Below are 15414 nucleotides of genomic sequence, written 5' to 3' on the forward strand. Positions count from 1 at the left end.
CACAGGTCCAGTGGAGACAACCATTCATGAAACTGGGTCTCCAGAGCTGACCAAAACTCCTCAGCTGTGTGACTCACATTTCCCAGACATTTCAAAGTAAACACTGATGCGTTGATCCCTGCTGCCAGCATAGTAAGGAGGTGTGCAGGATTCCTTCTGCACAGTTAGAAAGCAGGTGGCATTACCAGACAGGCTTTGGGTGCAGGTGGAGGACCGAGAGGAGGTTGAGGAGGCAGAAGCAGTGGAGGAAGTTCGAGATAAAGATGATTAACACACAACTCGTGGGGACGGTAAGACTTGGACAGCAGCCCCTTGTCCTGCTGTCACCATAGTTACCCAGTGCCCAGTCAGCGACATGTAACGCCCCTGTCCATGCCTTCTCGTCCAAGTGTCTGTGGTGAAGTGCACCCTGTCACACACAGAGTTTCTCAAAGAAGCGGTGATGTTGTGTGCGACATGCTAGTGGAGCGCAGGCACACCTTTCTTTGAGAAGTAGTGCCGACTGGGCATCTGGTACTGGGGCACTGTGACGGACATAAGGTCTTGAAAATCCTCTGTGTCCTCCAGGTGGAAAGGCAGCATTTCTGTAGCCAACAGCTTGCAGATGGTGAAATTCAACCTCTTAGCTTTCTCATGGCTAGGAGGAAATGGTCTTTTACTTTTCCACATCTGAGGGACCGAGGGCTGGCTGTTGTGCTTAGACGGTGTTGAGTAGGGTTTTTCCCCGCAACTGCCGGTCTGTGAGGAAGATGCAGGTGGACATGTTAGGTTGCCTTGATCCAAAGGTGGTGCTCTCGATGTCGGAGAGCGCTCAACGCTAGCAGGTGTTTCCACTTCCCAATGAACTGACGACCTGCCAATCACACTGGCTGTTGCGGGTAAAGAGGTGGCAGGTCTGCGTCCAAAAACATGTGTGACTGCTGTCCCCCCAGTCACAGAGGATGAAGAGGCTGCGGATGCACAAGATGGGGCAGACGGTGGTTGGCCCAGCCGGCTAGGCCGCATTGTAGCACAGTGAGCTTCCCACTGCAACTTATGCTTCATATCCATGTGACGGTACATGCATGAAGTACTCAAACTATGTATTTTTTGGCCTCTACTTAGCTTTTGCTGACAAATATTACAGATAACACGAGTTGGGTCATCCTTATCGATCTGAATAAATGCCCAGGCTATGCAAGGCTTAGAGCCCATGTGACCTGAAGAGCCACTACGACTTGTGGTCAGAGGCAGAGTTGTGGTTGAGGATGCAGTTGTTGACGTGCTTCCAGTACTTCGTCTCTGTTCAGGAAGGCGCAACCTAACCTCGTCGTCAATAGCATCTATGATGCCCCGCTGCGCTTGGTATCACAGATCCTAGAAGAGTGCATTGATGGAATCCTCCACAAGAGGCCCCCATAAACATTCACACATCTCCACCTTCCACCTCAGACCAGCAGAGGGAGCCCGTTAGGAATATAAATAGGGAAGGTGGAGCTAGGCAGTTCTTTTCCTCTGAAGAGTTCCTGCAGTAGAGAAGCCTAAGAGAGGTCAGTCTGCAGTGGAGCTCAGTCTAGAGAACGCAGTTAATAGTTCAGCAGTGGAGCACGAGGCTCCTGCTTGCTAGATTCAGGGAGCCCAGATAGAGCTTAAGGTGTGCCGGTGCCGTAAGATCAGTGAAGCGCGGCAAGCTGCCGTTAGTGTGTATAGCCTAGTGAGGGCCCGAGTAGGCCGAAGGCGAGTGGCGAGTTAGTACATAAGGGGCAGAGGAGCTTAACCAGCTCACCCCGAAGCATTTACCGGACACAGGATCCGAGCTTACCGGTATCTCTATGACCCAGTAAGGCATAACCGGAATCCCTGGAGAACTACAAGTCCCAGGATCGCTAAGGTGCTGATATGTAACAGAGCCAGGAGATGCTTAGGCCCCGCATACTGGGAGCGTGAACTCCAAGAGAAGGCCCTACCACAAGGTCAGCCAGCGCAGGACAGAGACAAAGTTAGGCCTAGCTCCAGGCAGGTCAGAAACTTACTACGCAGAGGCAAGAAACAGGAGGCCCTACACCCGCTCATTGGGGAGGATCCTGATATGCACCCTTCACCCTACAGTGCTCCGGGATGTGCCTGAATTTCCACCAGTAAAAGGTACTGAAGTGACTACCGTGTCCGTTCCCGTTCTTGCTCTGACCCAGCTGGGTCTCGCCTGTCCTGCATTCCCCCTGCATACGCTGCCCTGAGACCTAGCTCCACCTGTGGGGAGCTATACCATCGAGCTGCCTTATCACCGGCCTCAGTGGACTGCTGCAGCGCTGGTGCTTGTCACCAGATACCACAGGTGGCGTCATGAACTCTTATAAAATTAACAATTATCCACCCTTTTAAAGAGCGACCCCAGGGTACGGGCCAGGGAGCCGACCACCGCGACATCCCCAAGGCCAGGCAAATGCCCGGGTACCAAGTCATCCCCATCCCCAGGGCTAGTCACATCCTCCTCCACCTCCTCTGCTGACCTCATCGACTGTCTGACTGTGGGTTGACAGTAAGTGGGATCTCCAACCTCGTCATCATCACCCTGTGTGTTATCACACCCATCGCCCTCAGAGCCAACCTCTTCCTGCCCTGACCGAAAAGTCAAGTTGTCGCTCCAATCAGGTATTTGAGTCTCATCATCGTTTTCATCATTGTCTCCACCAACAGGAGTTACAGTTTGGGAACAAGGGTCTACATTATGCTCAGAACCTTCTTCATCTGGTCCTGGATCCAACTTATAAAGATTCTGGGCATCGGATCAGATCATTTCCTCATCTGGATTAACAGAAGCTCTGGAGCAGACCTCTGTTTCCCAGGCTATAGTATGAGTAAACAGCTGGGCAGACTCAGCCATCTGTGTTACCCCATACTCAGACGGGCAGCTGGAGACTTGGGAGCTGTGAGGAAGCAAGTGCGATTGGGGTGACACCTCTGAGGACTGGAGTATTTGTGATGTTGAAATTGAGGTGATGGAGAGCCCACTTGAAGGAGCACTTGATATCCGTTGAAGCACCTGCTGTTTTTGTGCCTCATCTAGAATTTGTAGCGATGGGCGTGTCCGTAAGAATGGGATCGTATCACATTGTCCACGAAAAGAAGTCGACATCTTAGTTTGGCTGGAAGATGGTCTTTCTTCTGCAGATGTTACTCCCCCCCCCACCCCCCCCCCACCGGCGGACAGGCACCAGTATTGGGATAGGGGGGCTGGCCGTCAGGGTCCACCGCGGCTCTGGCACAAACCCGGCGACACAGAGGTGGCACAGGCAGGAACGGACTGGCCGTGTCGGCTTCTCACTTTTTGGATTTTAGAAGGGCATGACATGCCTATATCTGTGTCTCCCCCTCCTTTTACGCCTCCACCTCTTTTCTTTTCGCATGACTATATGTACTTGTCACTTTTCCATGTGTTAGTTGTGTCTTCTGAGCAGTTTGTCAGCTTTTGGACACCTTTTGAAGGTGTTTTCTATGTGTTTCTATGTGTTTTTGTTTGCCTGCCATTGGTTTTAACGGTGTTCGAAGGTGTTCGACGAACAGTTCGACGAACAGTTCGGCGAACACACGGGTGTTCGACGAACCGAACCGAACTCGAACACTACGGGGGTGGCTCAACACTAGTCTTTATCTCTTTCCTCTGTTTATGACATACCCTCCTTGCTATTGACCTCGGACTCATTGACTATCTCAACTCACGGCTTGTCCGTGAGAAGTGACTCAACATCACAACTGTCCTTTCAGCATTGGCCAATATTCCTATAGAACAATCAATTCTTACTGGTATAGATGACATGGCAAAATTCTGGAGTTTAAATGCCAAAGGAGGTCCTACGTACTACATAATGGGTGACACTAATAATGTGGCCATTCAGTGTATGTCTTATACCTGGTGAAGATGACAGGATAAAGCTGATCATAGGCATTAGATGTTTTCTGGTTATGGAGACTGCTGGTTAGAATAAGGAGCCAACAGGTTGGATTTATACAGGAGACCTGTAGATATGTGATAACTTCTATTGTCATTCGTGGTGGTCATGATAATTTATGATCTTTTCTGTTCTTCTCAATCATTTCACACAACTTCATCTATCTGTGACTTTTACAATATTTCTTTCAGGGTAAAGATCTGCCCCATATTAATACTACAGAGACATATGTGAGGGGTGATGAGCGGCGTGAAGAGGAGATTCCTACAGATAACCGCACAGGTGAGTAGTGACCACTAAATGCAGAGAAGTCACAAATTCTACTCAATTACTAGCTGCTACAACTATGATTTTTTATTTTTTACAGTATGATAAACAGTTTTTGGGGTCTGGGTTATACTGGCAGACAAATTTGATGTGGAAATTGCAAAGTCCCAATTAGCCAACTGGAAATGGAGCTATCTTCCACACACACAAAAATCAGTTTTAATCTTCATGCTTTTTTACATTCTGTGCTGGGTTTAAAGGCATGTGTTTGATGCAGCTAATAACTGGCCTTAACCGCGATGCATCGGTTACTGCTATGATTGGCTACAGCAGTTGCATGCCTTTCCATTTAGAAGAAATATTACAGAGATTGGTGACACAGCATCCATTGTATAGTAAAAATTACCTGGCAATATGATTTTTCAGGTCAGCTAATAACACCATTACTCAAAATCTGAAATTTGAAAAAAAAAATAAATTTGTATCTCTATTTTTTGAGACAAACAATTTTTTTTTTCTATCGATGGAGCTGTGTAAAAGCTTGTTTTTCTTAAACACTTAGCTGACGTTTTTATTGATATCACTTTAGAGTAGAGCGGAGGTTTTGATAGCTTTTTATTGCATTTTTGGGGGGGAAGTGTGGTGACAATAAAAATGTCAATTCTCGTTTTCCATTCTTTTTCTTTTAAGTGTTTAACACACAGTTTGAATAATTTTATTTTTTTATCCACCATTTTTAGACTTGACGACATCAAATATGTTAATTTTTTAACATTTTTACATTTCTGAAGTTTTCACGAGCTGAAGGTAACTCTGGCAATGAGGGAAGGACACACTACAAATCATTACTGAGTAATCCGAAATTAATTACATTGTATCGGTAAATGGAATCATAAGAATATACAGTGGAGAAAATAAGTATTTGATAAACTTGCGATTTTGCAAATTTTCACACCTGGAGTGTGATTGATTGATTGTGTGGACAGGTGTCTATAGAGGTAACAAGTTCAAACATGTGCAATTAATACAGGTAATGAGTGCAGAGTAGGAGGGCTTCTTAAAGAAAAACTAACAAGTCTGTGAGAGCCAAAATTCTTGCTGGTTGGTAGGTGATCAAATACTTATTTCTTACGATAAAATGCAAATTATTTAGGTAAAAATCATACAATGTGATTTTCTGGATTTTTTTTTTTAACATTGTCTCTCATAGTTGAAGTGTACCTACGATAAAAACTGACAGACCTCTCCATTCTTTGTGGGTGGGAAAAGTAGCAAAATCAGCAGTGTATCAAATTTTTATTTTCCCCACTGTCAGTGAGGAATGGGTTGACCAATGGCACTTATCCTAGTGAAATCGCGTCGGGCAGGTAACCAAAAACAAGAATAAATCGCTAAAAGTAGTTCTGAAGTATACGAAAAGATAGAGAAAGTGAAGAAAAAGGAGGGAAAATGGGGACTGTGGAAGGTGGCAGCGCCACCTCAAAATGCTGAAAATTTGTGACAGGAGTTCACAACTTTTAGTCATCCTAGGGGACTTGAACCTGCGATCATCTTTATACTATATAATGCAATACAACAATATTGCAGTATATAGCAAAATTGCAGCAGTTAATGGGGCCTTCAGCATGTCACTGGGTGCCATGGTAACCCATTGTTTTTTTGTGATCTTGTCGCAGAGGACTGATAGGAGCAAGTGCTCTCTGGTTGTTGTAGTTACAGGCAGATACCAGCCATGTAACACAAACAGCATCTGCCTAGAAGGGATCAGACTTAAGACACTTGTGATGAAGGTTGTCTGACATTAAAGGGGTCATTAAAAGAGGCATTTTCTATTTAGTTTGGAGCAACTGTTTGTTATTTTAGTTCTGTTGTCACACTTAACGTGTAACGAGAACCAATTAAGTTACAGACACATTACCACATGAACCTTCGAAGAACTTGGCGTCAACAGAGAAGTGAAAAATTGAAACCCCGTAATGTAAATCATAAGCCAGTAGTCTCTACTGTTGACTGTTGCTGTAGGCCTTATTCACTCATCCCATTTTTCATGTTTTCCCTTCACCCATGACAGCACACCTGAGAGAGGATCCGCCCTTCAAGGACAGGAAACCATCTGAAATAAAAGGACGGCACCTCTCCCCCGCTTCAGTTGGTTTGCTGTCCTTGATTGGAATTCTCATGAAGTAACCAGGTCGCTGTCATGCTGAAGAGACTTACCCAGGCCTGTCCCGGCGCTGGAAGAGCAGGCTTTTTGTCCGTGGCGCCGGCCTTCAGTTGCTGGTAGCGCTGTCCGCAGGGTCCCCAGGGACCTGCTGCACGTGCGGGTGCAGGCGGTGCGGAGCTCCTGGGCTTCCATACACTGCCGCGCCGCCCTCCCCCCTGCCGCCCATGTGACCGGAAGTGACGCGCGGTCACGTGCCTCTGACGTCATGGCACGGGGCACGCTGGGTAGGGCGTGCCTCAATGACGTCTGGGGTGGCGCCGGAGAAAAGATGGCGGCGCCTGTATAATGCCGGCCGGCATGGCAAAACGCTGGCGACGTTTGCGTTGGGGAAACGGCTGCCAGGTGGAGGGGGCTAATCTAATCTAAAAAACCGGAAGGAGACCGCAGGGACCTGCTGGTGGCTGACCAGCCCATCTCCCTACATTAAGGAGCACCAGGGGTCAGAACGCTGCTCAAAGTCCCGACATAATGTCTGACATAGAGCAGCAACAGCTGTCGCCACGGCCACAGTCGCTACCACCTTCATCACCACCTCCGTCTGCTCGCCGATCTAGAGGGTCCAGCGGAAGGAGCAGCAGTCGTCCCAGTCAAAACGGTAAAGCTTCTCAGGACTTCACGGTCTCCAGGAGGGATGCGTCGCGTATCCTGAAACAGTCTTCAATTCCGGTATCCGCAGTGGCTGGGTGAGTGATCTTCGTGAATGTCACGAGATATATTTTCTAATGGGTCTCCTATTGTGTGTTTAAATCACTAGGAGGAACCCAGGAAAGTTACCGCCAAGAAGCGGAACAGGGAATGTGCCATATGCAAATGGATGATAGACTGGCAGAAGGAGCTGTGCTCGGACTGCATTCAGAAAACTATTTGTGAGGGTACCCCGGATTTTGCAGCTAGCCTCAGGTCTGTCATCAGATCGGAGGTAGAGGGTTCCCTTAAAACAATTCTGAGGAAAAGAAGAAAAATCATATCTGATCCTTCTTCTGACTCTGACTCCTCTGTGTTATCGGATGGACATTATCGTAGTGGGGCCTCATCCTCTTCAGACCGCAATAGAGGGGGGAGACCATGCCTCCCTATAGAAGACACAGATAGATTGGTAAAGGCTGTCAGAACCACTATGGGGTTAAAGGAAGATAAATCCGTTAAGTCCCTAGAAGACATCATGTTTGCAGGGTTAGAAGAAAAGAAAAAACGCACCTTCCCGATGAACGCTAAGGTCCAGGCACTTATCAATAGAGAATGGAGGAAGCCTGAGAAAGTAGGAGCCTTGCCTTCATCCTCAAAGAGGAAGTATCCCTTTGAACTAAAGGACTCTGAAACTGGGATAAGGTGCCAAAAATTGACGCTGCGGTGTCTAGATCATCTAAGAGATCGGCACTACCTCTTGAAGACTCAGGGGTACTTAGAGACCCCTTAGACAAAAAGGCGGATACCTTTTTAAAGCACACTTGGGAATCTGCAGCAGGAGGTCTAAAACCAGTCATTGCAGGAACATGTACTGCTCATTCCCTTATGATATGGTTACAGCAGTTGGAAGATCAGCTGAAAGATAAAAAGACCTCAAGAGAAAAAATTCTAGTCAACCACCCCCTATTACATGGTGCAGCTGCCTTCCTAGCAGATACCTCTGCTGACTCAGTAAAACTGGCAGCTAGGTCGGCTGGTCTATCAAACGCGGCTAGACGAGCTCTGTGGCTCAAGGGATGCCCTGGGGACTTACAATCAAAGTCTAGATTGTGTTCTATCCCCTGTGATGGCCAATTTCTCTTTGGCAAAAATTTGTACAATGTCCTTGAGAAAGCGAGCGACAAAAAAGGAAGGTTCCCTGGGTTTTCGGCGGACGCCAGGAAGACCTATTTTCGGAGGGGGAAATTTAGTAGAGGTCGCCCCTGGGAGAAAAAAGAAAGTGGGATTTTAAGAACAAGAAAGAGTCCGGATATATGTTTGGGGGTCCCTCCGCCGCCTCGAAAAAACCTCCACAATGATGCCAAGCCACAAGTTGGAGGGAGACTTTCTCATTTTGCTCAGGCCTGAGAATACATTTCCTCCAGTCCCTGGGTCCTCAACATAGTAAGAGATGGACTAAGGATTCAATTCTCTCAGCAGCCACGTCACTCGTTTGTGATCACTCCTGTAAGAAAATCCCCAGACGAACAGCTGGCCCTGGAATCCGAGATCTTGAGCCTGCTGAACAAACGTGTGCTATGTGAAGTTCTGGTCAGTCAAAAAGGAAGGGGATTTTATTCCCCTCTCTTTCTAATAAAAATAAAACAGACGGTTCGTTCAGAACTATTATAAATCTAAAAGGCCTCAACCAATTTGTAGACAACCATACATTCAAAATGGAATCGATGAATTCAACAATAAAGCTTCTTTTTCACAATTGCTTTATGGCAGTGATAGATCTCAAAGACGCGTATTATCACGTCCCAATTCACACAGATCATCAAAAGTATCTAAGGGTTGCTCTTTACATCCAAGTAAGTTGCAGACACTTCCAGTTCCAAGCTCTTCCCTTCGGGTTGTCGATTGCTCCAAGGGTATTCACCAAGCTGATAGCCGAGGTGACAGTCTTTCTTCGCATTCAAAATACAGTTATAATACCATATCTGGACGACTTCCTTATAGTGGGGAATTCAGAGAGCCACTGTATTTCACAACTGAATCAAGTCATGGCTGTTTTGCAGAACTTAGGCTGGATGGTCAATACCCAAAAATCAAGGCTAGAACCCGCAAGGGTCCAGGCCTTTCTGGAGTTCACTCTAAACTCCGAGTATCAGACTTGTCTTGTACACGAAAGCAAAATAGACAAGGTCACAAATTTGGTCTCAGCAGCCTTACATACCCCAGACTTGTCCTTAAGGAAGGCTATGTCCCTGCTAGGTACTCTAACATTATGCATTCTGGCGGTCAAGTGGGCCCAATTTCACACAAGAAACATTCAGTGTGAAATCTTGTCAGCACAAAGATTGTTAAAAGGGTATTTAGAAGGAAAGGTACATCTCTCCTTGCGAACCAGCCCTCTTGTGGTGGACAGGCATGTCAAATTTATCTTTGGGGCTCCAGTAGGACACACCAGAACAAAACATCATCACGACCGACGCAAGCAATTCAGGGTGGGGCACACCTAGAAAATCACATAATTCAAGGCTCTTGGTCATTCCTAGAGAAAAAGGGTTCGTCAAATCTAAAAGAGCTATGGGCAGTGAGGAACGCTTTAGAAGGCTTCCTCCCTTTATTCCAGGGTCGTCATGTTCGGGTTATGTCGGACAACAGAACCACTGTGGCCTACATAAACCACCAGGGGGTAACAAGATCTCATTCTCTTCTGGAAGCAGTAGCAGGCTTTTTCAAATAGCGGAGCAAAATCTTCTATCTCTTACGGCGCTACATATATGAGGCATAGAAAACATGAGAGCAGACTTCCAAGTTGAGGAAAAACAAGTTGAGGCCAGGGGAATGGGCCCTGAATCCCAGAATATTCCATCAGATAGTACAACTGTGGGGTCTACCAGAGATAGATTTGTTCGCCGACAAAAACAGTGGAGAAGTTCTGCTCACTAGACCCAAGGGGAAACCCATTGGCATTAGATGCTCTCCAGATCCCTTGGAACTTCAAGTTGGCCTGTGCCTTCCCTCCAATAACTATGATACCTCTGGTAGTGAAGAAGATCAGGAAGGATCAAGCGAGAGTGATTCTCATAGCCCCCTTCTGGCCAAGAGACCATGGTTCTCCCTTTTGAGGATGATGTCACGTTCAGACCCATGGATCCTACCAGAGACCCCGGACCTTCTAGCTCAGGGACCAATATTCCACTCTCAAGTGAAGGGTTTCCACCTAGCAGCGTGGAATTTGAGAGGGCAATATTGAGGGGCAAAGGTTTTTCATCAGGTTTAGTGTTTACTGTATTAAAAAGTAGAAAGCCCATAACCATCAAAATCTATGGTAGAACATGGAGAACATTTTTAGATTTCCTAGGAAAGCCATTAAGCCAAAAACCTCCAATTAATTCCATCTTGGAGCTCTTACCTAAAGGGTTTGCGTTAGGTCTGGCTACCAATACACTTAAGGTCCAAGTTTTTGCCTTGGGTGCGCTATATAACCATAACCTCACAGCCAATAAATGGATTACAAGGTTCATTAAATCTTGTGGTAGATCTAGGCCAGTCTCAATACCCACAGTTCCTCCATGGAACCTAAATTTAGTACTTGACGCCCTAACTATGGAAGCCTTTGAACCAGTTCAGTAGTTGTCTGCAAAATATATAACTCTCAAAACAATTATTTTGGTAGCTTTAACATCGGCCCGTAGAGTAAGTGATTTGCAGGCCCTATCCATAAATCCCTCCATTTACACAAATATTTGAGGATAAAATAGTATTGAGGCCTGATCCAGCCTACCTTCCTAAAGTTGTGCTCAAGTTTCATAGATCTCAGGAAATTGTTCTGCCCTCCTTTTGTAACAGCCCAAAGACCCAGGAGAGCAAAAGTTTCATAACCTTGACGTTAGAAGGGCTCTATTACAATACATAAAAGTAACTAGCCAGTGAAGACGTAGCCAATCCCTGTTCGTAGCCTTCCAGGGGAGTAGGAAGGGTTTTGGGGTGACCAAAGCAACTATAGCTTGATGGATTAGGGAGGCCATTTGCTTAGCTTACTCGACTAGTAACACCCCATAGAAGGCAGAGGTATCGATAGATCAGATCTGTAAGGCCGCTACATGGTCATCACCATCTACCTTTTTCAGACATTACCGTTTGGATCTATCCTGCCTATCTGACTTAACCTTTGGTAGAAGGGTGCTGCAAGCGGTGGTCCCTCCCTAAGGTGTTTCTTTCTCCAAAATTCTCTCACGTGTGCTGTCATGGGTGAAGGGAAAACACCAAGGTTACTTACCGGTAGCCGGTTTTTCCAGAACCCATGACAGCACCCGTATATTCCCCCCCTTCTTTCTCACCATATGGGTGTGCACGTTTGTTGGGTGTTATTTGATGTGGTGTTGGATTTTGTATATAACTCTTTTTTTATGGAGGTCCTCTCAATGCTCTGTAACCAACTGAAGCGGGGGAGAGGTGCCGACCTTTTATTTCAGATGATTTCCTTGAAGGGCGGATCCTCTCTCAGGTGTACTGTCATGGGTTCTGGAAAAAACGGCTACCGGTAAGTAACCTTGGTGTTTTTCATGGATAGCACACAAACCCATCATAGTTTATGGGGCTGTTCACTTTTTTCAGTGTTTACTTTTTTGTGTGGACCGAGTGTCCACAAAGAAAAGAACAGAGATACTGTATGTCCGTTTTATTTGAGTTTTGGATTAAGCTTGCCCATTCAAATCATTGCCTCCATTATAAAAGGACAGTACTTGGATGTGATCTGTGTCTCATTTGTGTTCTATCTATTTTTACTGATTAATGGATAGAAAGAGCTTTTACGTTTACTTTTATCATGCAAGGAAAACAGTTCACACACTGTTGTTAAGAACTGACACACTGATTAAACCCTGATGAAAGATGTATCCTTTTTCGGGTATGACAAAATCTGTTATCTGAATGGTGCCTTAGTCATTTGATTTTTACTTCAATTTGTATAAAAATATTTATAATAATCCTTACCACCAGACCATGGCCCTGCATTCCTCCCTCTTTCTGTACGCATTCCCGGCCCTATATTTCATTAGTCGTTTTCGCACAATGTCATTGTTGTGGCTCAACGTAGGCATGACTTCATGAGACGATTAATCAAATGAAGAGCCAGGGATGCTAGCTGGTAGGACGAAGTTCGCAGGGCTGTGGTCATGGACTGTCAATATGGCCGCTGGACTGGGGTCCAGCAAATCTTTTTGACAAGCTCAAATATAATTTCAAGGTGGTATTATTGAAAAATAATAAAATTGATTTTATTCTTGGCAGATGTCTGCACCAGGAGGTCAGATGGACGTCTAATATCTTCAGATTTTACAGCAGATGATCATGGTATTACACCAAATATATATGAAGAGTATGCTATTGTCCCAGATATATCTCAATCACTTCACAGTAAAGCTCTGTCATCAGAATCCCTCGAACAGTTGCTATCTTTTGATTCATCACAGACTATTAAACAAAATAAAAATAATAGAAGGGATGGTGACCATCAAAGAGCTCACACACAGGAGAAGCCCTTTTTATGTCCAGAGTGTGGAAAATGTTTTACCTACAAATTACATTTTCTTAAACATCAGAAAACTCACTCAAGAAAGAAACAGTTTACATGTTCAGAATGTAAGAAACATTTTACGGAGAATTCTCATCTGGGAACTCGCACAGAGGAAAAGCCATTTTCATGCCCAGAATGTGGGAAACGTTTTGCAGCTCACTCAAAACTTATTAGACATATGATAATTCATACTGGGGAGAAGCCATTTCCATGTTCAGAATGTAGGAAATGTTTTACAGATAAATCGGTACTTATTAGACATCAAAAAGTTCATACAGGGGAGAAACCATTTTTATGTCCAGATTGTGGAAGGTATTTTACTCACAAATCAAATTTTCTTAAGCATCAGAGAACTCACACAGGGGAGAAGCCATATTCCTGTTCAGAATGTGAAAAATGTTTTACAGACCATTCACAGCTTGTTAGACATTGGAGAATTCACACAGGAGAGAAGCCATATTCGTGTCCGGAATGTAGGAAATGTTTTACCGCTCACTCACAGCTTATTAGACATCAGAGAATTCACACAGGAGAGAAGCCATATTCATGTCCGGAATGTAGGAAACGTTTTACAGATAAATCGGCTCTTCTTAAACATCAGAGAATTCACACAATGGAGAGGTCTTTTTCATGTTCAGAATGTGAGAAATGTTTTACAGATCAATCACAGCTTATTAGCCATCAGATAGTGCACATAGGGGAGAAGCCATTTTCATGTCCTGAATGATTCTATTACCAGAGAGTATGCTTCTGGATCAGAATGATAACGAGTATAATTCTGTTCCGGAAGCATACTTTGACCCGAGAACACATATATGTGTCCACTCAATGAGACATAACCATATTTAAATCCTTGATTACCATGAACCTGCCACCTGGTCCATTATTAGATTTTATTCACAATCAGCGCAGAGGGGATCTAAACTTCTGCTTACTCAGGTAGTATGGTGGGGAGCAGTGGACCAGAGTGCACACTGTGGGGAATGGTAGACGGACTTACAACAAGCAATGTAGCACAAGCACCTGACCTGTCAGGTCTACATATCTGAGCAGGTATGTTCGCATTGCATCCTGCACAACATCACTGCTTATTACATTTGATTTTTGGTCCTTTTGGCTGGTTATTTTTGCAGGCCAGACTTTGACCAGGTGTGGGCACTAAATAAAGTTTAGGATATGTATGCTGTTGCCAATAAACATCTGTTAGCGAAAAGCAAATAAAATCAAAACAACACAAATATATTTCAATCATGTGTATAAAATATTCCACAGTAAACTGCATCTTAAAGAAATTATTTGGTTTCTCGATATGTGATCAGAACAGTTTCTGAGCCGACAATCCAATGTTTAGCTTGTCTCATCTAATTACCAAGGTGTCCTAAGTATCGGGTAGTTGTGTAAGCAGTATAACAGCATCTACCCATTCTTGATGCCAGATTAGGTGTAAAGGAGAGGCTTCAGACAACCCATTTTAAACTAGTTGCAAAATCATTATTAAACATGTTTTTTTCTATCTTTGTGTTTGGATCAATATTTTCTTATTTTTTTAGATGTTAAGATATTGCCTTACAATCTAGGGCAGTGGTGGCGAACCTGGAGCACGCAGAGCCCCCCCTCCCCCTCACGAGGGCACTCTCGCTATCTTCTCAGCACTAGTGCCGCCACCACTCTCCTCATCAGTAGTGCCGCAGCCACTCTCCTCCGCACGCGTACCGTTCCATCAGGCCATGCGCCCTCCCATCAGTCCGGAGCGCGTCCTGAGGAGGATGAGGGGGACGGTGCGAATGCTGAGGGGATGGCAGGTAGACTGTCATACATGAGACCAGATTAGCGTTGGAAAGGGCAGATGTGAGGTTTTTTTTGTTTTTTTTTTAATGTGGGGCCATTATACAGAATGGAGCACCATGTGGGGCCATTATACTGTATGGAGGACCATGTGGGGCCATTATACTGTATGGAGGACTATGTGGGGCCATTATACAGTATGGAGCATCATACGGGACCATTATACAGTATGGAGCACTATGTGGGGCCATTATACAGTATGCAGCACTATGTGGGCACATTATACAGTATGGAGGACTGTGTGGAGATTACAGTTGGAGAATCATACTGTGATGGGGTCACCGTTCTTTGTTGGGGGGGATTGATGGAGAGAGGGGTACAGTAGGGTCATCATACTGTGTTTGGGGGCATTTTTGTTTGCATTATACGTTATTATGTTTTATTCAAGGCCATTGGGCTATATGCTTTTTACTGCTCTTAAATAACATTATATTATTCCACTATAATTCTAAAAGTTACGTTTTATTTGATAAGGAAAAAGTCCTCAATTGTAAACATTTTTTTACAGATATCAAGGTTAGCCCACGACTTTGTCCAAGCTTTAAACTTTGGCCCTCTCTGTATTTGAGTTTGACATCCCTGGCTTAAAGGGTTATTCTCATCATGATAAAGGGTTACAATTGCAAAGAGGTTGTAGAACAAACAACTTGTCCTTTTTTGAGAGAGTTACAATTTTTTTTTTTAAAGGGACATGTCCACACTTTCAGCAAATAGTCCCAATGAAGCTGTGTGAAAAGCATGGGGAGACCTTCTTAAAAAGCACTTTCTAATGCACTTGTTAAAAAAAGGGATACAGTCCTTCTGTCAAGGAACAGCTGCCTTAGGACTCAGTAATCTGAATGCAATTTACTGAGGCAAAGTCCAGATGATTTGGACCTTCCATGTGGTATATGGCGAACAGTGTCTGATATTGGTGAAACATGTTGGTATTCAACCTCATCAAAGACGGCGTA

General features: G+C 44.8%; 1 protein-coding gene across 1 annotated transcript in view; it reads left to right on the plus strand.

Annotated features, from left to right (window-relative positions):
* LOC141272039 (uncharacterized) overlaps positions 1 to 15414 on the plus strand; it is a 59963-nt gene that overhangs the window by 14240 nt on the left and 30309 nt on the right. The window contains exons 6-7 of the mRNA XM_073682328.1: positions 4121 to 4211; positions 12331 to 13310. Coding sequence (XP_073538429.1) covers positions 4121 to 4211; positions 12331 to 13310 — 1071 coding nt within the window. The remainder of the gene's footprint in view (positions 1 to 4120; positions 4212 to 12330; positions 13311 to 15414) is intronic.

The sequence above is a fragment of the Phyllobates terribilis genome, unplaced genomic scaffold (genome assembly GCF_046119375.1).
Source record: "Phyllobates terribilis strain yellow unplaced genomic scaffold, ASM4611937v1 Scaffold_5__5_contigs__length_657084704, whole genome shotgun sequence".
In the NCBI taxonomy this organism is placed as follows: domain Eukaryota; kingdom Metazoa; phylum Chordata; class Amphibia; order Anura; family Dendrobatidae; genus Phyllobates; species Phyllobates terribilis.